The 22,479-nt window shown below is 39.6% G+C and overlaps 3 protein-coding genes across 4 annotated transcripts in view; 2 read left to right on the plus strand and 1 right to left on the minus strand.

Moving 5' to 3' along the window:
- The first annotated feature begins 10 nt into the window (after positions 1-10).
- Positions 11-6,388, plus strand: HDAC11 (Histone deacetylase 11). Its single transcript, XM_034980722.2, has 8 exons — positions 11-436; positions 522-645; positions 1,225-1,335; positions 1,628-1,719; positions 2,217-2,421; positions 2,999-3,165; positions 3,568-3,676; positions 4,233-6,388. The coding sequence occupies exons 1-8, from the start codon at positions 429-431 to the stop codon at positions 4,398-4,400; spliced, it is 984 nt and encodes a 327-aa protein (XP_034836613.1). The 5' UTR covers positions 11-428; the 3' UTR covers positions 4,401-6,388.
- Positions 6,389-6,801: 413 nt separating this feature from the next.
- On the minus strand, positions 6,802-12,897 carry LOC117992979 (RIB43A-like with coiled-coils protein 2). Its single transcript, XM_034980721.2, has 9 exons — positions 12,699-12,897; positions 12,085-12,225; positions 11,137-11,297; positions 10,450-10,585; positions 9,690-9,794; positions 9,012-9,151; positions 8,582-8,669; positions 7,640-7,746; positions 6,802-6,961 (listed from the first exon to the last, which is right to left on the minus strand). The coding sequence occupies exons 1-9, from the start codon at positions 12,819-12,821 to the stop codon at positions 6,820-6,822; spliced, it is 1,143 nt and encodes a 380-aa protein (XP_034836612.1). The 5' UTR covers positions 12,822-12,897; the 3' UTR covers positions 6,802-6,819.
- A 402-nt stretch (positions 12,898-13,299) lies between these two features.
- LOC117992978 (uncharacterized) overlaps positions 13,300-22,479 on the plus strand; it is an 85,883-nt gene continuing 76,703 nt past the window's right edge. For both annotated transcript variants that reach the window (XM_034980718.2, XM_034980720.2), the window contains exon 1: positions 13,300-13,697. In XM_034980718.2, coding sequence (XP_034836609.1) covers positions 13,511-13,697 — 187 coding nt within the window. In that variant the 5' untranslated portion in view covers positions 13,300-13,510. The remainder of the gene's footprint in view (positions 13,698-22,479) is intronic.

Below are 22,479 nucleotides of genomic sequence, written 5' to 3' on the forward strand. Positions count from 1 at the left end.
ACGAAATCGTTATCTAGCTATTTTGTGTTCAAAAATATCAATCGAGCTGAAGCGAATTTAATGAAGATTTAAGATTTTAATGTTTATTTCGTCACACTATCGAAAATTATATTAATTATGATGATAAATATCATAATATTTAACCTACTATTAATTATTATTGTAAAAATTATTGAAAATCCACAACGAAAACAAAGTATTCAGATATGATTCAGATTTTGAACGATGTGTTATCATCGATTTGACAAATGTCAATGTGAGTTGTGACAGCGAATTTTCAAAACAATTGCATCGCAAATTGCAAATAATTGTTTTCAATTTTATTTTGAGCTTTTTGCGAAAGTTTCTGCCTTTTTTAATGACAGAAATGTAAAAAAATTAAAGACTTGGAATTACTACTGATGTTAACGTGAGTTCATCGTGCCACTATGTCAAGGTAAGTTCAGCATATCACCAGAAAATGGATTGATGCAATGCGGTGTTTTTAACTTTATGATTAATTGCGTCTTTCTGACTTTTAGCCTTTATTTCGACATCAGAGAGGACCAGTGGCCGCTTGTTTACGACGACAAGTACAATGTGTCGTTCTGCGGCTTCGAGAAGTTCCATGTATTCGATGCAAAGAAATGGCGTAATATTGTACAAGTATGATACTTTTGATTTGATGAGTGGTGATAGCCTAGTGGTTAAGACGTCGGTCTTCTATTCGGGAGGGATCTAACCCCAGAGGGTTCGATCCCTGACATTCATCTGTAACTTTTCGGAGTTCTGAGCGTTTCAAGCAATTACTTAAGTGTATTCTAACCACATGCTTTAACGGTAAAAGAAAAACATCTGCATACCTGAGAGATGTTCTCAAAATAATATGTGTGAAGTCTGCCAATCCATACTTGGCTGGCATGGTAGACTATAGCCAAATCCTTCTAATTCTGAGAGGAGATGCATGCTCAGTAATGAGCTATGATGATGACAAACTAAATTCCTCTCTGTAATTGAAGTACCACCAGTGGCGGATTATCCCTAAGGCAAACTAGGCACGTGAGTAAGGGGCACGAGGTTACGAAGGGGCGCGCGCGGCCGTGTAGAGTTGAATTAGCGAGAGTTTGCGCTTCAAATATCTTAGTTTCTATGCAAAACTACCAGTTATGCAATGAGATGATTCCTCCTTCTTTCGCAGTTAGTTAGCCTCTGAATAGCACCCAGTGTATATTTAATATCTTGCAGTATCTCATAGAAGCAAACTTTATAACCCGAGAATGTCTGGTCAAGCCACTCGAAGCAAAGGAGAATGAGTTGCTATTGGTGCATACTAAAAAGTACCTCAAATCTCTTAAAGTAAGTGTTTTATATTAAGCTAGATGAATAATAATACTTTTGTACTTTTGCTGTAGTAAAGAATTTTTGAAAATTATTTCTTAGTTGCAAAAAAAATGCAAAATAAAAAAATAGTTTTTGTCATAAATAACTACAAAGGGATTGACAGAGAGAGAATGGGACAACAAAAAATGTGGTGATATAAAATTATTATCCACTATATCATCTTACAAATCCAACAACCGACCATCAAAAAGTGTCATTTATGATCTATTTTGAATAAAATATTTGACTTTGACTTTATTTTTTTCAGTGGAGTGGCAAAGTTGCAATGATAGCAGAGGTGCCAGTGGTTGCTTGTGTTCCTAATATACTAGTGCAGCATGCTTACTTGAAGCCTATGAGGTAAGTGAGATTGTAGTGGAAGGTCTAAGTTTTATTATGTCTACGCAAGATAGCACCCTGTTGTGGGTTTCAGCTGATGAAGAAACTAAGCATTTATAGTTCATAATATTTGAATTTTGAAAATTAAGAAAAATTGACTTTTGTAATCAACTTTTCTTCTTCTTCTTCTTTCTTCAATTCAGTTAAAAGTTTATGTGATAGAGAGAGAGCGAAGCGTCTGGTAAACTGCATTTTATTTGCAATTTATTGCAATTTATTTACAACTAGATAATGCCGGCAACATGGTCCACGTCGATTTAGGTTTTTAAAAATCCCTTGGGAACTGTTTGATTTTCCGGGATAAAAAGTAGCCTATGTCACTCTCCAGGTCTTTATTTATACACATGAAAAAATCACGTCAATCCGTTTCACCGTTGCGACGTGATTGAAGGACAAACCAACAAGCAAACACTTTCGCATTTATAATAAGGGTACTGATTGTACTCGTAAATGGACAGGTTACAAACAGGCGGATCAGTGTTAGCGGGTAAGCTGGCGCTAGACCGAGGCTGGGCTATAAACGTGGGCGGCGGCTTTCACCATTGCAGCGCGTCGCGAGGCGGCGGCTTCTGTCCCTATGCAGACATCACACTGCTCATCAGGAACCTGCTGCTGCACTGCGGCGTGCAGAACGCTATGATCGTCGACTTGGACGCGCATCAAGTGAGGTGACCTTCTTACAGCATGCAGTGTGGCGGCTTCTGTCCCTACGCAGACATCACGCTGCTCATCAGGAACCTGCTGCTGCACTGTGGCGTGCAGAACGCTATGATCGTCGACTTGGACGCGCATCAAGTGAGGTGACCTTCTTACAGCATGCAGTGACGGACGTGGCGGCTTCTGCTTCTACTCAGACATGGGATATCAGGAACCTTTTGGAGTCGGAGCTGAGCTGAGCTGAGCAGACTACAGCTGCATTGAGGCTTATTACGATCAGTCAAAGTTCTACTCTACTCGCCACGCCGCAGCGTCCAGCTACCCTCCGTTTGGCACCACAGCCTCCTCGATTCCGTTCTGTCCGGCTTAGGGCGCGTGTTCATATATTTGAAAGTCCGCTCCACTCCACTTGCACAGTTTCCGCTGATGCGGAGTTGAGATTTCGAGTACTGATTGGGTCTAACACACCCTAAGTCTGTGGACTTAGGGTGTGTTAGACGCAATTGCAAAGTGGTTAGGGTGTGTTGGACGCTTACCACTTGCCCAGGGAGGTCCCCAAAATAACCTCGACTTTTTTGACCAGGGCAACGGCTACCAGCGCGATTTTCTCGGTGTGCCAGAAGTGTACATAATGGATATGTATAACCGACACATCTACCCCAAAGACGAGGAAGCCAAGCGCGCTATACGACGCAAGATTGAGCTGGGGAACAAGGTTGAGGACTTGGAGTATATGCTCAAGTTGAGGAAGTGAGTTGAATTTTTGTGACTTTTTAAGGTCACCATCCCAACCAATAGACATTCTCTGCTGATATTATTATAATAATATGATAATATCGCCACAGACTACCACGGGATTTCAACATCTATTAGTTTTCAGGGTTCCGTACCCAAAGGGTGCCAATGAAGCCACTGTCCGTCCGTCTATTTGTCACCGGGCTATATCTCGTGAACCTTAATAGGTAGAGACTTCAAATTCATCATTGCTTTTTTAGGCATGATTGTCGTCAAGCGCAAGTCCATCTTGTAATAATAAAAAAGCAAGTGATATTATTCCGAAAAGTCAAAAGTGCGTGTCCAGGATCGAACCTGATTTGAAGAAAAAATTCAGTTGGAAGAACATTATTACTATCCAAAGTTTATATCCTGCAGGAATTTAAAAGCAGCTCTACATGAATTCAAGCCGGACATTCTGGTGTACAACGCTGGGACCGACATCCTGGACTCAGACCCGCTCGGCCACATGAGGATTAGTGAAGTTGTAAGTTTTGTCAATATCTTAATTCCTAACCCAATTAATTAATTTGCACTATTCGCACCGGAATAGGCCCCCCCCCCCCCCCTCCTCCCCCCACTAGGTGGACAGACGATATCCGACGAGTCGCAGGAAGCCGCTGGATTCAGGCGGCGCAAGACCGTGGCGTGTGGAAGTCCCTACAAGAAACCTATGTCCAACCGTGGGCGTCTATCGCTTGATGATGACAATGATGATTGTGGCTAGAGCCGAAATTACAGCGATTCTACTTATTTATTTATTTACTAGCTGAGGCCTGCAATTTCGACCGCGTGGATTAAGGTTTTGATAAATCCCATGGGAACTCTTTGATTTTCCGGGATAAATTACTCTAGCCTATATTACTCTCCAGGTCTTTAAATATAATGCAAAAAATCACGTCGATCCGTCGTTGTTGCGGCGTGATTGATCTGCACTTGGCGTGGTCGACTGTGGCTTAAACCCTCTTCTGAAAGGAGATTTATCCTCAGTAGTGGACCGGCGATGGGATGATGTAATCACAGATTTTTTCATGTTTTTCCAGGGTATAATAAAACGCGACGAGTTCGTATTCGAGATGTGCAAAGAGCACCATATTCCGGTGGTGATGCTGACGAGTGGTGGGTACTTACGTAAGACCGCCAAGATCATTGCAGACTCCATCATGAACCTCAAGAGCAAGGGCCTCATCGGATACCGGCTCAAGGAGTGATCTGAACTACATTAGGCAGTTGTCGCTTGCTCACTATTGGCTACAATGCATTGTTGCAACAAGAATCGCACAAATTCAGCCAATCAGAACAATTGAGATTATAATAATGATTGATGCAGATTTTAGACAATCGCCCTACTGATTCGAAAATAAATCAGTACCCTTATTATAAATGCGAAGGTGTGTTTGTTTGTTGGTTTGTCCTTCAATCACGGTGCAACGGATTGACGTGATTTTTTGCATGGGTATAGATAAAGACCTGGAGAGTGACATAGGCTACTTTCTATCCCGGAAAATCAAAGAGTTCCCACGGGAATTTTAAAAAACCTAATTCCACACGGACGAAGTCTCGGGCATCAGCTAGTGTCAAATAAGCTCGGTGACTATCAGTCAGTGTTAGACACTAATTTAGTGAATCACCCCGCAATTTTTTTATATGATTTTCTTATGAATGAAGTAATGTTAGCATTAACATTCCATTTAATAATGGCTTTATCATATAATATTTCATATACTTATAACTTAGCATTACGAAAAGACTATGTACCTGGTTACTAACCTAACCATTCCAAATGGAATTGTAGATTTTGGAAAAAATGTCCTTTTTTTCAAATGGATTTATTTCGCCATTTTGTTTTAAGTTTTATGTAATTAATATGAATTATTTACAATTTTTTTATTATATCAAATCAGATATGATATTGTTTATTTTTGTGTAACAATTTATTGTAAAACAATAATTATATTATGTTATTTGTTTTGATTTTATTTTAAGTTGGTTTTTTTAACAATCAAGTAGTATTATTTTAAACAGAGTATTAAAATATTGGTGCATATTTAATGTAGGTACCTATAGTATTTTTAGGGTTCCGTACCTCAAAAGGAAAAACGGAACCCTTATAGGATCGCTTTGTTGTCTGTCTGTCTGTCTGTCAAGAAACCTACAGGGTACTTCCCGTTGACCTAGAATCATGAAATTTGGTAGGTAGGTAGATCTTATAGCTGAAATTTGGGGGAAAATCTGAAAACCGTGAATTTAGGGTTAGATCACACAAAAAAATTAAATTGTGGTCATGAACTAATAATTAGTATTTTCAACTTTCGAAGTGAGTGTATATACCAAGTGGGGTATCATATGAAAGGTCTTCACCTGTACATTCTAAAACAGATTTTTATTTATTTTTATGCATCATAGCCTTTTAATTATCGTGCAAAATGTCGAAAAAATACGACTGTAGTACGGAACCCTCATTGCGCGAGCCTGACTCGCACTTGGCCGGTTTTTTTATTTTTTAAATAAAAGAGTTTATATATCTATCTATATTCCATCTATATTATGCTTGATAACAATAAGCCTGACTCTCACTTGGCCGGTTTTTTTTAAATCATCAAAATAATCTTTTTATTTACATGTAGGTAGGTGTAATCTTTGTAATTAAATTACATAATGTAATTTTATGTGATTGATCTCAAATTTTGAAACTTCTTAGTGCCAAAATAAATTACGTACTCTATGTATTTTGTATAATTATAAAATATTTGGTACGTACCTACTACTTAGTAATAATTGAACTATTTTAATTATAAAATTCAATTGGTGTAATATTTTAACATAAAGCTGGGTCTATACGCTGATTCATGTTCGACGAACAAATTGATAGTACGCGGCAGAAAGTAATGTACATCGGTCTTTAGAATGACATTTCGGCATTGTAGAGCGTTGTCTCTGTCACTCATACCTATATGACGTTTTGTCGCTCTCAGCGACAGAGACAACACTCTACAAATCTGTTACCTCCTTCTAAAGGTCGATGTACATTACTTTCTGCCGTGTACTGTAACTCGCGCGCGTCATTTCACGAAAGAATTAGCCAAATAAAAGTAAATCAAATAAAATGTCTAGATGTACCATGTACTTACCTGTATTATTGTGATATTGAGCTGTGGAATGTAATTCTATCAGTAAAACATATTTATTTTCACTCAAACTGTTGTTTTACTTCAACTAGTCAACTACCTACCATTATTCAAGTGTATTTTTGGTAGGCTCGGATTGTATTCGGAGCGCCCTCCATACAAGTGGAGTTTGGTTCAGAGAGAGTTGGAGGTGGCTCAGACCTGGGCGCGTTTGCGTAATAATTATCACCACTATATACTAAATCCAACAACTGACAATCGAAAAGAGTAATTTATTACCTATTTTGAATAAATCATTTGATTTTGACATGTTAATCATTCCCCTTTCCCCTCCAATTAAGCGTAAAGCTTGTGCTAGAAGTAGGGACGACAGTAGTGCAACGGGTGGGTTTGAACCGCCGTCCTTCCGGATTACAGTCCGCTCCTTTAACCGTTGATCTATTGAGGCTTAGAAAATTAAAATTTATGAAGTGCATTTTTTTTTTGCAGAACATTTATCAATTTATCTAGTAGAAGTATTGAATTGGGAATAATATTCGTCGGTTGGAGTATTGTTGTACACGACTTCTCTGAAATATTTCTCCTTTTCCTTCTGCTGTAGAGCCAAGAGCTGATTCTCTTCCATGAGTTGACGAGCGATTTCCCTGAGAAATAAGAAGGACTAAAATTATTGTTGTTGTGGTAGAATGACAGCTACAATGTCACGATCGCAATCATCTCTGATTGGTCGATGCTCGCTCACTACTGGCTACAATGCATTGTTGCAACAAGAAATGCACTAATTCAGCCAATCACAACAATTGAGATTGTAAGTAATAATGATTGATGCAAGTTTTACGTAATCGCCCAAATTACCTGGATGATGCTCGCGGATATAAAAATCTCGCGGGAACTCTGATTTTCCAGAATAAAAGCCTATGTCACTCTCCCAACTCTTTAACTACATCCATGTAAAAATTACATCGATCCGGTTGCTCCGTTGCAGCGTGATTGAAAGACAAACCAATAAATAAACTACCTGTGATTTGCGACGCTGAAAAATGACTAATGTGCTTTCTTGCGTTTGGTACAGTTGGCATCAAAATAACCCTGGACGACTGTAGAGGGAACTGCAGGTGCATAATGTACCTACTTTCCTAAAGCAGCGCAAGAAGCGATCGGTTGATTGACAAACCAGTAGCTAGGACACAGACACCCGCCTCGCATCTCGTTCCGAACCACCCAATAGATTGATACTTAGATACAATTTTCTTCGAGAGTCATTTCTACGTTACGTAAGCTGTAAGTTATCAAAATCTAATTGTTTAAATTCTTAAGCTTACCTTCTCTTTCGGTTGTCTTGAATGTCAAGTCTTGCAACTTCGTTCTGTATGGATTTGGCGAGAGCCTGCCATTCTGCCTCCATTTTATCTTGTTCTTCACGCTTTGCCTGAAATATGTATCTAAGTATTACAAAAATCTATAGTTTTAATAGTTCAAATGATTTGATTGAGGAATTGCCGAAAGACTTACATCGTGTCATACTCAACCATAAAGGGTGAATAACGACACATGTCGTTTGAATCGTCTTCTAAAAAAGACCTTATCTTGACTATGAATTCCAGTGTAAGTAGTTCGTTTTAATCACTAGGTAGGTATATCTATCAGCATGGATCCATAATTGCAATCAAGAATTGCCAGTAAAACAGCACGTTTATCGGAGCCTTAACATGGTCAGTTCTAGCACAAAAATAGCTGGACTGAGCAGCTAGTTTCTGAGATAGGTAGGTTTCATCATCGCCGGCTCACTACAGAGCACGGGTCTCCTCTCAGAGTGAGAAGAATCTTTGCCATAGTATATCTACCACGCTAGCCATGTGCAGATTGGTAGACGTCACAACCTTTGAGAACATTATGGAGAACTCTCAGGCATGCAGGTTTCATAGGTACATAACTCCGTAAAAGTTAAAGGTGCGTGCCTGGGATCGAACCCCCGACCTCCGATTAGAAAGCGGGCGTCCTAACCACTAGGCTATCACAGTTTAAGATAAGTAAGTAGTTTACGAAAAATAATTATATCTAATAATAGAGTGTAATAAATATAATTAAAAATAACACAGGAATTCATAGTCAAGATAGGGGCTTCTTTAGAGGACGATTCAGACGACATGTGTCATACACAACCTTAATACCCATGTAAAGGTTGAATATAACACATAGGTATCGTTTGAATCGTCCTCTAAAGATGCCCCTATCTTGACTGAATTTCAGTGTAAGAGAAATACCTTAGCTGCAGCCATTTGTTCTTTCTGCGCTGCGTAAAACTTCTTTAGTTCTTCCTGGTTCATGCCTTTGTACATAAAGCCAATGGCTCTAAAACAAGTAGATTAGGTTATTGTCTGGTCATTTTATACTTAGCACAAAAAAAGCCGGCCAAGTTGAGTCAGGCTCGCGCACTGAGGGTTCCGTACTACAGTCGTATTTTTTCGACATTTTGCACGCGTTTCGATGGAATGTTGACTACATAGGGGTGGAAACTTGCCCGGCGTTTTGCGGTACGGTGGTAAAAAGGTGAGGCGGGGACAAGATCGAACAGCTCTTGAACACACTCTCCGAAATATATCCTGTAAAACACCGATAGGCCGGCAACCTTACGGCGGTGATCAAGACTCTGAAGCTTCCCCAAAAGTGGTGAATCTATGAAGGTATACTTACCTGTTCTTCCCAAGAGCGCTCTTAGCAACGTCAGGGTTTTCAGTGAGCATATCCGATGTGAGATTGTTGTACATCTCGGCGGTGTTATCGGCCTCCTCTTGCTCCTTTATTATCTGTTCCAGTTGTTTCTTTTCCGTTGCCTAAAAAATGTAAAACTATAAAAGCGACCACAACTAGCCTACATTGATCGATATTCGAAAGGAAATATTTATGATTAGTGTTGAAAGGAAGAATGACAGGTAAAAGAGCTCCAGGTCGCCAAGACGTAAGTGGTTTGACGATATAAGAGGGAGGACAGGGCTTAATTCTTCTTCTCAATCGTTCACTCTTGACAGAGTGGTTGCGGCTATGACTTCTTCGCTGCTGCTCGTGTTATCTCCCTCCAGCGACTTCTGTTGGTGGCATTATGTGCACACACAGAGACAGGCGTGTTTGTTGCAGAGCGGATTAAGTCCGTTCACCTAGTTGGGGAATGTCCACGTGGACGTGTGCCCTCCACTCGACCTTGTACCACGAGGTGTTCGATGGTACCACTCATCCTTGTAATGTGCCCAAAGAACTTGAGGGCTTAATTAACCGAAATTAAAAGAAGCGCTATTAAATAGAGAGGTTTTTTGAGTGATGAATGCCCAACTTTGTTTCGAAGAGGTCACACGATGATGATGAATAGGTACGTACCAACGCCTCGTTGTAACGTAGATTGGCCTGGCCCAGCCTATATCTGCATTCTCTTTCCAGTTTATCCAACTCTCCCGCGCGTGCATCTCGCGCTTTTATTGCCATCTGAAATATCCACATTCTTTATTACATAGAACTGTTTCATGCATCGTAATCCTAATTAAGTACGTAGGTGCCATGTTGGTACAGTTCTTGCAATTCACGAAGGCGAGTGGCTCATGCTTGTGTTTAAGTCGTATCGGTATAAGTAAGGTGCACTGAATGTGTGCGTTTGCGAGCGCTTGCTCGCGACTGATTGGTCCGATATGCACGCACACTTACGCAATTCCCGTGTATCCGACGTAACCACAAGTAAAGTCCACTCGCCTTCGTGAATTGCAAGAACTGTAGGTACCTAGTAAGGATCGTAAACCCAATAAATAGTAACAATAATAATTAATATGCTTAGGTTTCTCTCGTAATAATATAAAGTGCTGTCGAGCTCCTAGATCGATTTGAAGTAAGATTACTCTGAAAGACCTCCCCACTAGGTAGACAGACGACATCAAACAAGTCGCAGGGAGACGCTGAATTCAGGCAGCACCGGCGGCGGAATTTATCGCCCGCGCGTCGCATATCCTAAGAATCTCGGGAAAATGGCGGCGGATCAGCAGTTTGACATTACATTACAGTTCAAAAAGAATTTTTTGTTTTTACTGGCATGCGACTGCGGTATCGTCTCTTGCGAGTTTCGTAATGTATGAAGGGCCTTAAAGGTTACCATGTAAGCAGCCTCAGCCTGCCTTCGTTCCTCCTGAGCAGCCTTGCGTTCCTGCACCTGTTGTTCCAGCCATGCGTTCTTCTGGGCGGCCATTATCTTCTTACGCTCTTCGTATTCAAGGTCTTCGCCTTCGAATCTGTGATAAATATTTTTTTAGATATTACTAGCATATCCGCCACGACTGACTCGAGTGGATTTTTTTAAATCAGTGAGGGGATAGAATTTCCAAAAATCCTGGAACACTCCCGACCTCCTGAATAGGACTCCAACGTCTTAACCATTCATCATTGCAATTTGAACAAGTGACATTTGAAATACACCCATGCATAAATAAAAGAGTTCTGCTCCGATTTGGTAAACGCCCCGTCCCATCTTTCATCACTTTGCATCAGGTGTGAGTGTGTTCATCACTACCCATATTATAAATGCGAAAGTGTGTTTGTTTTTTGGTTTATTGCGTTGTCCTTCAATCACGTCGTAACGGAGCAACGGATTGTGCTGATTTTTTGTATCTTTTGCATGGGTGTAGATAAAGACCTAGAGAGTGACGTAGGCTACTTTTTATCCCGGAAAATCAAAGAGCTCTGACGGGATTTGTAAAAAACTAAATCCACGCGACGAAGTCGCAGGCATCCGCTAGGAATTAATAAAAAAAATTGATCGCAAAGGTCGTGATATTTTATTTACTTTTGTGCGCTGGACAGGCCAACGGGTTCACCATCAGATGCCCTCGGTGGAAGCTGCATCTTGAGAACGTCAGGGTTGTTCAGATCATATTCGCGGCTGTCTTCTTTCCGCTGATACCTCTGACGGTATTCATCTATTTCAACGCCTATGCGACGACGCTCCTGAAATGTTAATATTTACTACTGGGTACAGTACGCGGCAGAAAATATTGTAACAAAACGTCACTATAGTCTATACGTATGAGTGACAGAGACAACGCTATACAAAGCCGAAATCTCATTCTAAAGGTAATTTCCCTGTGAGTTTAAAATTTGTAATACTTAGGTAAGTCATCATTATCATCATGATGATCAACCCATGGCCGGCTCACTACAGAGCACGGGTCTCCGCCTGGCATCGAACCCTAGACCTCCGATTAGGAGGCGGATGTCTTAACCACTAGGCTATCACAGCTTAGCTAAGTACTATTTGCTGATAATTGTACTTGTTCCATGTTAGACGCATCCTGCAGTGGTTCGTGTCCTTTACTACTACTACTACTACTACTACTACTACTACTACTACTAGCACTTAGGTGAAATCGTAGTCAAATAATAAAAAAAATCACAAGCTCAATAGCGCAGTGATGAGCGCTGCTCTTTTGTTAAGTTGGAGCTTGGAGGTCCTGGGTTCCATTTCCAATAGCGGCAATTTCTGAATTCGTAGTTTCTAAAATGTCTCTGGTCTTGTCTAGAATGTAACTATTCAGCCGTTACTAGGCAAAGGCAGTAAATCCCGTGTAAAAACCGATTAAGGGCTAAGGCTAAGGTATATGAAATGGATTAAACTGTCCGCCTTCCAAGTTAGCCCTCTTCCATCTAAACTGCAGCCTTACCATGCACCAGGTGAGATCGCAATCAAAGGTTAACTCATCATCGAAAAAAATAAAGATTAGTCATAAAAACTCACTTCGTTCTCCCTTGCCTCAAGTACAGCAGCGAGGTTGCTGTCTTTGATCATCTGCTGAGCGAATGCCAGATTCTTTCTTTCCTGCTCCTCTCGCTCAGCGCGCTTTTCTGCCACTTGACGCTCGAGGAATGGCAGATCGACCTGAATACATAAAATAATCATACAGAGAGGATAGAAGAACTGGTATTTCAATAATACACATGATTTCGTATTACCTAAGAGCACTCATGGCATCAACTGTTAGGTGGGTTTTGGTTATAGTCTAGACTGGACTCTATGGTGACGCTTAGAATATGAATAGTTCATTGTACCGACTTGTAAATTAATTAAATAAGAAACAGTGATTAAAATGTATGTTAAAGTACCTATATCAAAGTGGTTTTCCTTTTAACACAACGTAATTTTTTTTTGTTCATTTAAGGTTGAGTTGGCAATCGGGGTATGAGGCGAGGGGACGCCCCGCACACCCCCACGTCAACGCCCCGGGCTAGCGCGGGGGCTGTGCGATTGCCATTGCCGATTGCCATCTCGACCTGTAGCGTAGGTACTATACATCAGCTAAGTATAATAAACCTCATGGTGTAAACGTCTTATTTCCAGGAAAAACCACTCACACCGATTTTCCTGTTCCTGGCATTGAAGATCCGGGATCTTCTCTCCAACTCGCATTGTCTCCTCCTTTCTCTGTTCTGAGCCTCCTTTCGATCCTGAGCATTGGCAATCTGTAGCTTCAGCATGGCTATGTCTATCGTTTCCAAAAAGCCTTCGCAACTGAGAAATGTACACGAAATATATCAAAAACCATATAAAAAACACTTGCGGCCAACGATTTAACAAAAATGGTTTATTTAGTTGTCATAGCAACTTTGGCAACTAAATTCGTATTTTATTGACATCTGAAAATCAGCTGAAAATTATAAAACCCAGATTTGGACTCAAAGACCTGCCTATATGGAGAGAAAGCCAGCGAGTGCCAGACCTTCGTTATTTTAAAAGTTTAAAGGCGTCTGGCAGGGTGTTGCCACGACACTAGTGTCATGGTCTGGCACTACAATAAATATTGATTCCCGAGTCTTGACAGACAGACAGACAGACAACGAAGTGACAGAGGTACGGAATCCTCAAAACTACTAAATGGTAGAAATTTTCAGGCGCAACAACATTGAAAATGCGGCGATGTACGTCGTACGCGATATCGTTCATCGTAAAGTAGTAGTACGCCGAGCACAAGGTTAGCTCATTCGCTCGATGAAGTAACCTCGTTACGACGTATTTCATGCTCGAGCGTGCTTTGCGTATTTCGGAAAATCAACCGGTGCTAAAAAATATATCAATAAAAAAAGTGTCGCTATAAATTATAGTGTAATTATAATTAAACAAAAATTGTGTGTTTTGTGCGGGTAAATTAAATGGGTTAGTATTGAGTATGACGAGTGTGTTGAAGAAATCTCGGGGTACAAAAGGAAAATCGGAGTCAATGCAAGAAGACCTGCCGTCTGGATGGTATGTCAGGCCACACAAGGCTGAGGACTCTGGGAAGTTGATCAAGTTTATCGATGAGAACATCATTGGCAAAGGGGATTCTTTCTGCGGGCCTTTCGGACGACGAAAAGGTACCTACTTAATATTTTTTTATTTTTTGTTGGCAATCTCGCCGTGAAGTCAAAACGGTTTGAAAATAGCACGCAATTTATTTTTCGCATACATAATTAATTCATACCTATTGCAGACACAAATAGATAGGTACCCTATGTAAAATGTTGTGAAAAAAAAAATACTCGTACTCATATTAGGCTGTGGTAGCCTAGTTGTTAAGACGTCGGCCTCCTAGCCGGGGTCCGGGGTTCAATCTCGGGCACGCATAGGTATTATCTACTCATGTGACGCAACTCTACTTTTCGGCGTTGTGTGCATTGCTTTAACAGTGAAGAAAAACATCGTGAGGAAACCTGCATGCCTGAGAGTTCTCCATACCTACCTAACGTTCTCAAAGGTGTGTGAAGTCTGCTAATCCGCACTTAGCTAGCGTGGTAGACTATGGGAAACCCTTCTTATTCTGAGAGGAGACCCGTGCTCAGTAGTGAGTGAGTGAGTTATATGGGTTGATGATGATGATGATAATAACATAGTTAATATATTATGTACCTACCTGACTCCAAGAACTAATTAATATAAAAAGAGTCATGGAAAAACTGGTGTGATAAATAATTTTATCATAATAATTTATCACAGCTTTTCCATTATTTTTTTAAAATTGATAAATTATAAAAGCGTAATCTCTATCTTGAGTAGGTATTTTCTTTCTGATAAAAGAGTTAGGTAAGAAAATTGGACTTAAATTAATTACAAAGTTTAAGTAGGTATTCACGAAAATTCACAATATTATTATAACATTCCTTACATACATGCATGTTACAACTTACGCTCTATATTTTTACATGCTAGCCTCCTGATTTGCATGACGCATGCTATTCAAAAATTTCCACACTTATTCAGAGATAGAATTTAGGTGCGTAATTAGGCACAGAAAGTAGGTAGGTATATGATTAGTGAAAATCCATAAAACATAAAACACCTTGAACTGTCTAATCACATGCGATCATGTCCAAATATTTGGAAATATTAACTAGGGTTGGGATTGCCCATTTACGGGTGTTTTTTCATGTACTTATAATTTTTTTTATATTTATGCGTGTAAAATAATTCGTCTGTCGTATTAACAGGCGAATAATTGTTTTGCGTACTTAGAGCAAACTTTACTAACAAGACGTGGTAAATTAAGATGGTGACGTCGTCGAGACGAAAGTGAATAGTGATCGTAAGGAAATCTGCATGCCATGCAAAACTATCATTGTCACATGTATTCTTGCAAAATAAAGGATTTATGATGATGATGATGAGTGTTCTCTATTAATGTTTTCAAAGGTGTGTGAAGCCGGCTGGCAGCGCGGCGCGGGCGAGCCGGCGGCGATGGGTTGATCACGATGTAATGTAAATGTAAATCAATAACCAAAATAAGTTGGCAGCCCTACATTCTAATACCGTATAAATGTTGGGTACATGGACATGATGAATGTGTATGCGTATCAAACGCGTCAGCCACTCAGCAATGTCAGCATATTGTCGTCTTCACAAACATTCGTGAACTTAAATAGATGCAAATCGAAATAGCCATAGTCTTTCTAGCACCTATTCATCGGCATCATCATCATTATCAACTCATTGCCGGCTGATTACTGAGCACGGGTCTCCTCTCAGAATGAGAAGGGGTTGACCATAGTCCACCACGCTCCGGCCAAGTGAGGGTTGGTGGTGGTGTGTGAAGTCTGACAACTTTGAGAACATTATGGAGAATTATAGGCATGCAGGTTTCCTCACGATGTTTTCCTTCACCGTAAAAGCAAGACGTGATTTTTTGCTTAAAAGTTAATACCTCTCAAAATGCACATAACTCTGAAAAGTTGTAAGTGCGCGCCCGGGATCGAACCCCCGACTCCCCGAATCGAAGGTCGACCTCTATTACTGCTACTGCACTGGAAAGGGTTACGCTCGTATTTTTTTCAGGGAGCCTCTCATGCCTCAGAGTTCTCCATAATGTTATCAAATGTGTGTAAAGTGCGCTAATCCGCACTGGGCCGGCATGGGAGACGATGGCCTAAACCCTTCTCATTCTAAGAGAAGACCCGTGCATAGTAATAGGCCGGCGATGGGTTGATCATGTAAATCTGAAGCTGAGAGATTTGGTTTTAGTGGACAAGCCTAGCCGTCAGTGTCCACGTTTTAACACCATAAAGGCATTAGGTATTATAGGTGGACTGAAGTGGGATTCAGGAGTTATCAGCGCTGTACTCTATGAGTATCCTGTGTACATAGTGCACTGTGGTGAATATTGTGGTGAATTATTAATATTCACCACAGAGTATTATGTACATGGGGTGTTCGCGGAGTACAGTGTTGCTAAATTTGGAATTTCATTTCATATGATTCTGGTCTACCTACAGTAGGTCGCAGTGATCAAATAAATACATTGTTCTTCAACTTATTTACTAGTTTGCCCATCTGGAGTTTTATAATATCTTTGCATTTCCTCTATTACTAACTAATTACGTGATAATTTGTTATTTGTTTGTGCGTGCACCACACAAAATCACTGGACCGATCGAGGCGCAACTTTCACGGTTCGTAAGCAATTAGTACTGCACTCAGTTTGATCACAAGCGATAAATTAATAGAACCTGAGATTTAGTAAGACCTGATTTTAACGCGTTCTATCGTATGGTGGTAACCCCCTGCCAGGCAACATTAAACTTTAACAATTTATTAAACTTTAAGGTCGTCTGGCAGGGGGTTGCCAGGACACAAGTGTCTGGCAATGCATGACGTTATTTCTAGTACTGTTCCAAAGAAAATGTAAAAAAATAACCGGCCAAGTGCGAGTCAGACTCGCGCACCCAGGGTTCCGTATTACAGTCGTATTTTTTCGACGTTTTACACGATATATCAAAAACTATACTAACTGACTTATATATATTACTTCGTATGGACAGGGCTATTGAACAAACAAAACGGCACCGACTCAGTGGTGCATTAGCACCAATGCAACCTCAGTGCAAACGTCTGGATTTCAAACGGGTCGTTCATTACTGAGGTGGCGCTGATTTATTTGGTTCCAAAACCGTGAAAAATTTTGTTCGCTTGACTATAATGTCTGTCACTTATATCGATGCCTATATCTAATATTCTTTCTGGCGTTTTTCTGGAAGGTAGGTAAGTAAGTACTATTAAGTAGGTATTTTATGGTTTACACAAGTCCATGCTTATTGCTTACACCACAATATTTCTGTGCGTATACAACTGTCTCTTTTCCTGGAATCCTGACCTTCTGGCTTCTACTTCTATTTTGCTCTATTTATAAAATAATATAAAAGAGCCGAATTTCATCAATGAGTATGTTTACGCGTGCCGAGCAACGGAAACGTCTGATAGAAACCAGATGGAATTATATGCCACGCTGTGTTTTATCAATATACGACTAATAAGATTAATTTGTACAAAGTTACACAAATTATGTGTACAATTTTTTTTTTAAATTCATTATAGGCAAACGCTTGACCAAAATCACACCTGATGGAAAGAGATGATGTGGCCTAAGATGGGATGCGTTTACCTAGAAGATGCCTATTCACTCTTGTTTTAAAGATACCCGGGTTGTAATTGGTAGGAAACACATATCGTGGAAGAGTATTCCAAACCTTAGCCATGCGTATGAGGAATGATGACGCAAAACGTTTCGTGCGTGTATATGGGATGTCGACGACATAAGGATGGAAACTCGCTCGACTTCCTGCGGTTCGGTGGTAAAATGGTGAAGGGGGGACAAGATCGAAAAGTTCTTGAGCACACTCTCCGAAATATATCTAATATGAACTGAAATTAAACTGACTGCAAATTAAACCTGTTTCGCCGTCGCATCATCATCGACCGATAGACGTCCACAGCTGAACAAAGGTTTCTTGTAGGGACTTCCACACGCCACGGTCTTGCGCCAGCCCGAATTCAGTGGTCCCATGCGACTCGTTTCATGTCTTCACCTACTGGGTCTTGCAAACGCTTTCCGGTGCGAGGTCGCCATTCCAGCACCTTGGGGCCCCAAATATACCTATAAGAGGAAAAAGTCACTGACTGACTGATCTATCAACGCACAGCTTAAACTACTGGATTTTGGCATGCAGATAGCTATTATGACGTAGACATCTACTAAGGATTTTTTGAAAATTAACCCCTAAGAGGGTAAAATAGTGGTTTGGTGTAAACCATACGGATGAAGTCGCGGGCATAAGTATAATATCAGCAAAGGAAACTGGATGTGAGTCGTTTATTTAATTAAATATTTATAGACAGAAAGCTGTGATAAAACTGCTAGCTTCCTCTTAAGATTTCGAGAAAAAACTCGGGTGAAAGGCATTCACCGAAAAAACAGGTTATATGGGTAATAGTTCCTGGCAGACGGGAGCAAAAACCTCCATGTCACTATAAGAATACATGTTTATATCATTATGAGCCTTATGATTATCGATTTAAGTATCAAATTGATATGCAAATGTTTTCAAGTAATCGGCAGCAGTTACGAGGCACGGAGAAATTAATTTGTTTTTTTTAATGCTTTTTCCTTATTTTTGGGGATGAAAGTCTACTTGGTGTTTTTTTAGGGTTCCGTATGTTCAGAGAAAAAGGAATCCTTATTGGATCACTTCATTGTCTGTTTTTCTGTCTGCCTGTCAAGGAAATCAAAACCTAGAGTACTTCCCGTTGACCTAGAATCATGAAAGGCAGGTAGCAATGTCTTATAGCACGAAAAATCCGAAAATTGTTTATTTGGGATAACATCACAAAAAAAATTAAAAATGTAAAGTATTTCTTTGCACGATGGTACGGAACCTTCGCGTGTGAGTCCGACTGGCACTTGACCGGTTTTTATTTAATTTACGAGGGATACAATTCATGGTATATGCCATTTCATACCCCTTTCAGGTTGCCACAGTTATCTGTATAATATGTAAAACTAGCTTATGCTCGCGACTTCGTCCGCGTGAACTACACAAATTTTGAAACCCCTTAGGGGTTGATTTTTCAAAAATCCTTTCTTAGCGGACGCCTACGTCATAATAGTTATCTACATGCCAAATTTCAGCCCGATCCGTCCAGAAGTTTGAGCTGTACGTTGATAGATCAGTCAGTCAGTCAGTCAGTCACGTTTTCCTTCTATATATTTAGATTGAAAGCCCTGACTGACTGACTTATATTATGTATATCAACGCATAGCCTAAACCGTTGGTCCTAAAGACATGAAATTTGGAGGATGTGTTCTATGTAAAAAGTAAGTAGATACCACTAAGAAAGGATTTTTCGAAATTCCACCCCTAAGTGGGTTAAATGGGGGTTTTAAATTTATGTAGGCCACGCAGATGAAGTCGCGAGCATAAGCTAGTTTTTCGAATAAAATTCAATACGCTCGCGGCGGGGCGTTGTGTTTTAATTTTTTAATTATAACTTGTTAATTTCATTCGTCCGCATTTTCATTGAAATTATTGATTGTGGCATTGTGGCTTGAATCACTACCCATAGTATAAATGTGAAAGTGTGTTTGTTTGTTGGTTTGTACTTCAATAACGTCACCAAAATGGATCGACGTGATTTTTTGCATGGGTTGGTATAGTTAAAACCCGGAGAGTGGCATAGACTACTTTTTATTTCGAAAAATCAAAGAGTTCCCTCAAAAACCTAAATTCACGTGGATGAGGTCGCGGGCATCAGCTAGTATTAAAAATATATTACACGTACGTAGGGAAGTACAAAATTTATTGTGTTGTTTACAAACACGCCACGTTGACGTGCTCAAAGGATGTTCGTAATTCGTATCGAGTTACCCAATGAGTGCTGAAATGCATCAAATAAATTGTATTACAACTGCATCGATATAAATGACAAGATAATATGCCCAAGCGAACAAAATATTTCATGGTTTTGGAACCAAATAAATCAGCGCCACCTCTTAGATACTAATGAACGAGCCGTTTGAAATCCAGACGTAACTGAGGTTGCATTGGTGCTAAATAAACATTTTAGGACCAATGAGTCGGTGCCATTTTGCTTGTTCAATGGCCCTGTCCTTACGAAGTAATATATAAGTCAATGGTTACAAGCGCAGAATATTACTAGGTAATAGGTAGGTTTGTGTTATTATTAGATGTAGATACAGCATATTTCTTACCTACTTATTTGAAAAAAAGATATATATTTTTTTCTTAAAGAATAATTAATGTTAATCATGATTAACATTCTTAAAAGCGTAAAGTTTGTGCTAGGAATAGGTACGACAATAGTGCAACGGGTGGGGTTTGAACCGCTGACCTTTCGGAATTCAGTCCGCTCCTCTATCGTTGAGCTATTGAGCCTTTTTGAGTACCTACCTAATTGAGGAGGTGTATTATGGGAATTTTCTCAATATTTTTTTTTGCCTTGCTCAGTTTGAGGAGACTATATGAACGATCTATAGACATACCAATTACCAACTACCAATAAGTATACATAGTGTATGTATCCAGTGGCGTGCACAGTGTTCGAAGCCAGGGTAGGCATTAGTTAGGTAGGCTGTTTACATGCAGGTCATAATGAAAAATGAGCTATTACAACTGGGGTAAGCAGTGCATTTATGCCTTTATGACCTGCACGCCACTGTATGTATCATTATAGTAAACAGTCTGTCATGCTTAAACTGTGTGCTAAATACTAAACGCCTTATTATGCATTCTAATAATGCTAACAGGAATTACTAAAGGCTGTCATTTTAGACATAGATAATGATCTCCTTGGCTCCTATGCATATTACTTAGTACACAAAACATCTGTTTTATCGGTTTATAGGACGCGTGCTACAGCTATTATGATGTGAACACGAGCACAGACACGAGGCAAGTCGCGGATATTCGCATATTTTTGCATATTCGCATTCGCATTCTGCAAAAATTACTGCGAATGTTTTTCGAATAAGAAAAAAATTATGTACATACTAGTTGGTTAATAAAACAAAACCCATTAATTTCTTACGTTTTTTAATGTAATAAAAAGTAACTTAACCTCTTAATCACATTATCAGTCGTCTCTTTATCATTTGGTAACGGGACTGCCGCCAAGGTCACCAAGCCATTGCCATAGACAAATGGCGCCAAATTTAAACAAAAACGGAATATTCGCATTCGCGAATGTTGGTAGCAGATATTCCCATTCGTTATTGTTACTGAAAAAATGTGTTTTTGAATTGAAACAGTTTTGATAGGGGTGCCATATAAGTATGTAACTATAAATACCATACCGTAATTATAAGGAAAACCTGTTGCTGTATTGCTGTAATATTATTGTGTTTTAACTTTTAAAATCTCGCGGATACTGGCACGTAGATAATAATGTTAACAATACACATTGAGAGCCTGTTTTGTTTTGTTAGATACCTACCACTTGATTAATGCTAATTTACCTACCTAATTTAAATACCTGCATTAATTTACCCTACCAAGATAATAGGTAGGTACTTATATGGTTAGATGCTTACTCTTGTAGTTTATCTCTCATAGATACAGTGTTGCGATGTGCATAATAAAATGAATATTACTCTATTTATATTACTATGAGATCACATTCTTAGCTTTGCTACAAGTGGCGCATTTTTCAGTACTTCAAGTTGATCTAGATTCATGAAATTTGGCAGGCAGGTAGGTCTTAAATCAGACATAAGGAAAAATATATGAAAACCGTGAATTTGTGGTTACATTACAAAAAAATATGTTAAAATGAGTTTATGAACAAATAATTACCAAATGCGGTATCATAATTGAAAGAACTTTACCTGCACATTCTAATACAGATTTTTATTTATTTTTATGCATAACAGTTTTTGATTTATCAGAACGATCTGTGCGCGAATTTGGCTCGCACTTGGCCGGTTTTTTTTCTTTGAAATAGATATAGGCTTGGTCTATTGCAAACTATCACACATATGACATAAATGTTGATTTATCGCTGTTTAATTCAAAATGATTATACTGATTATATAATTTTAGCTATAAACAGTTAAACATGATCACCACTCCCAAGAAAACTGCATAAACGGTAAAATTATGTAACTAGGCACATTACACATAATTACGCAAAACGACCGACAGACATGAAGGCGACTTGCCATGATAGAGATGACTTCACTTACTTGGGTATTTGTTTTTTCTTAGATTATTAGAATAATTTTTAGAGTTCCACAATCCGTAGAAAACCTTCTAAGGTTTGTGCAGTCCTTGCATCCTTCGAACCTGTGCTACCAGCGCCCTGGGTTAAATTTCTAAGGCACCCCCTCATACCTCCTCCCCCTCCTGCCCCTCCAACGGCGTTGGAGGCACAGGACCGGACGGTATTACTAAATGAGGCCTCTGGCCTCTTTTGGTGCTTCTTGATGCTGTCAGTGGAGAGCGAAGTTTAAAGTGAAAGTCAGAAGTGGTGACTACAATTTTGTAAAAGTTTTGCAGGACTGTAGACGGATTTTTTACTATAGATTCGAAAACCAACAGAGAACAATAATACAGTCATCATAGCATATAAGCGAGAGCGAAGCATGCGCGTGCACTTTTTTTAAATTATCCTTCGGTACCTACTCCGTTCTCGCGGGATTTAAAAAACCAAAATCCACGCGGACGCAGTTGCGGGCATCATCTAGTAACCCATATTTTACTCACTTCAACTTATTCAGAAATTATTAGCTGTAAGTTATTGGTACAAATATATTTTTATATTCAGATCAAATAGTCTAAAACTCTAAACTAGACTAAAGTAGACCGCTCCTAATACTTC

The sequence above is a fragment of the Maniola hyperantus genome, chromosome 22 (assembly GCF_902806685.2).
Source record: "Maniola hyperantus chromosome 22, iAphHyp1.2, whole genome shotgun sequence".
Taxonomy (NCBI): domain Eukaryota; kingdom Metazoa; phylum Arthropoda; class Insecta; order Lepidoptera; family Nymphalidae; genus Maniola; species Maniola hyperantus.

Bases quoted from the DNA above. Each gene is read 5' to 3' on its own strand.
- LOC117992979 (XM_034980721.2), bottom strand. From the start codon at position 12,821: ATGCTGAAGCTACAGATTGCCAATGCTCAGGATCGAAAGGAGGCTCAG. The intron at 9,795-10,449 runs GTAACCTTTAAG...TGGATATTTCAG, and splicing joins AGGCTGAGGCTGCTTACATG to ATGGCAATAAAAGCGCGAGA. The intron at 6,962-7,639 runs GTAAGCTTAAGA...CTTATTTCTCAG, and splicing joins CAAGACAACCGAAAGAGAAG to GGAAATCGCTCGTCAACTCA.
- HDAC11 (XM_034980722.2), top strand. The intron at 1,720-2,216 runs GTAAGTGAGATT...GTAAATGGACAG, and splicing joins GCTTACTTGAAGCCTATGAG to GTTACAAACAGGCGGATCAG. The intron at 3,166-3,567 runs GTGAGTTGAATT...TATATCCTGCAG, and splicing joins TATATGCTCAAGTTGAGGAA to GAATTTAAAAGCAGCTCTAC.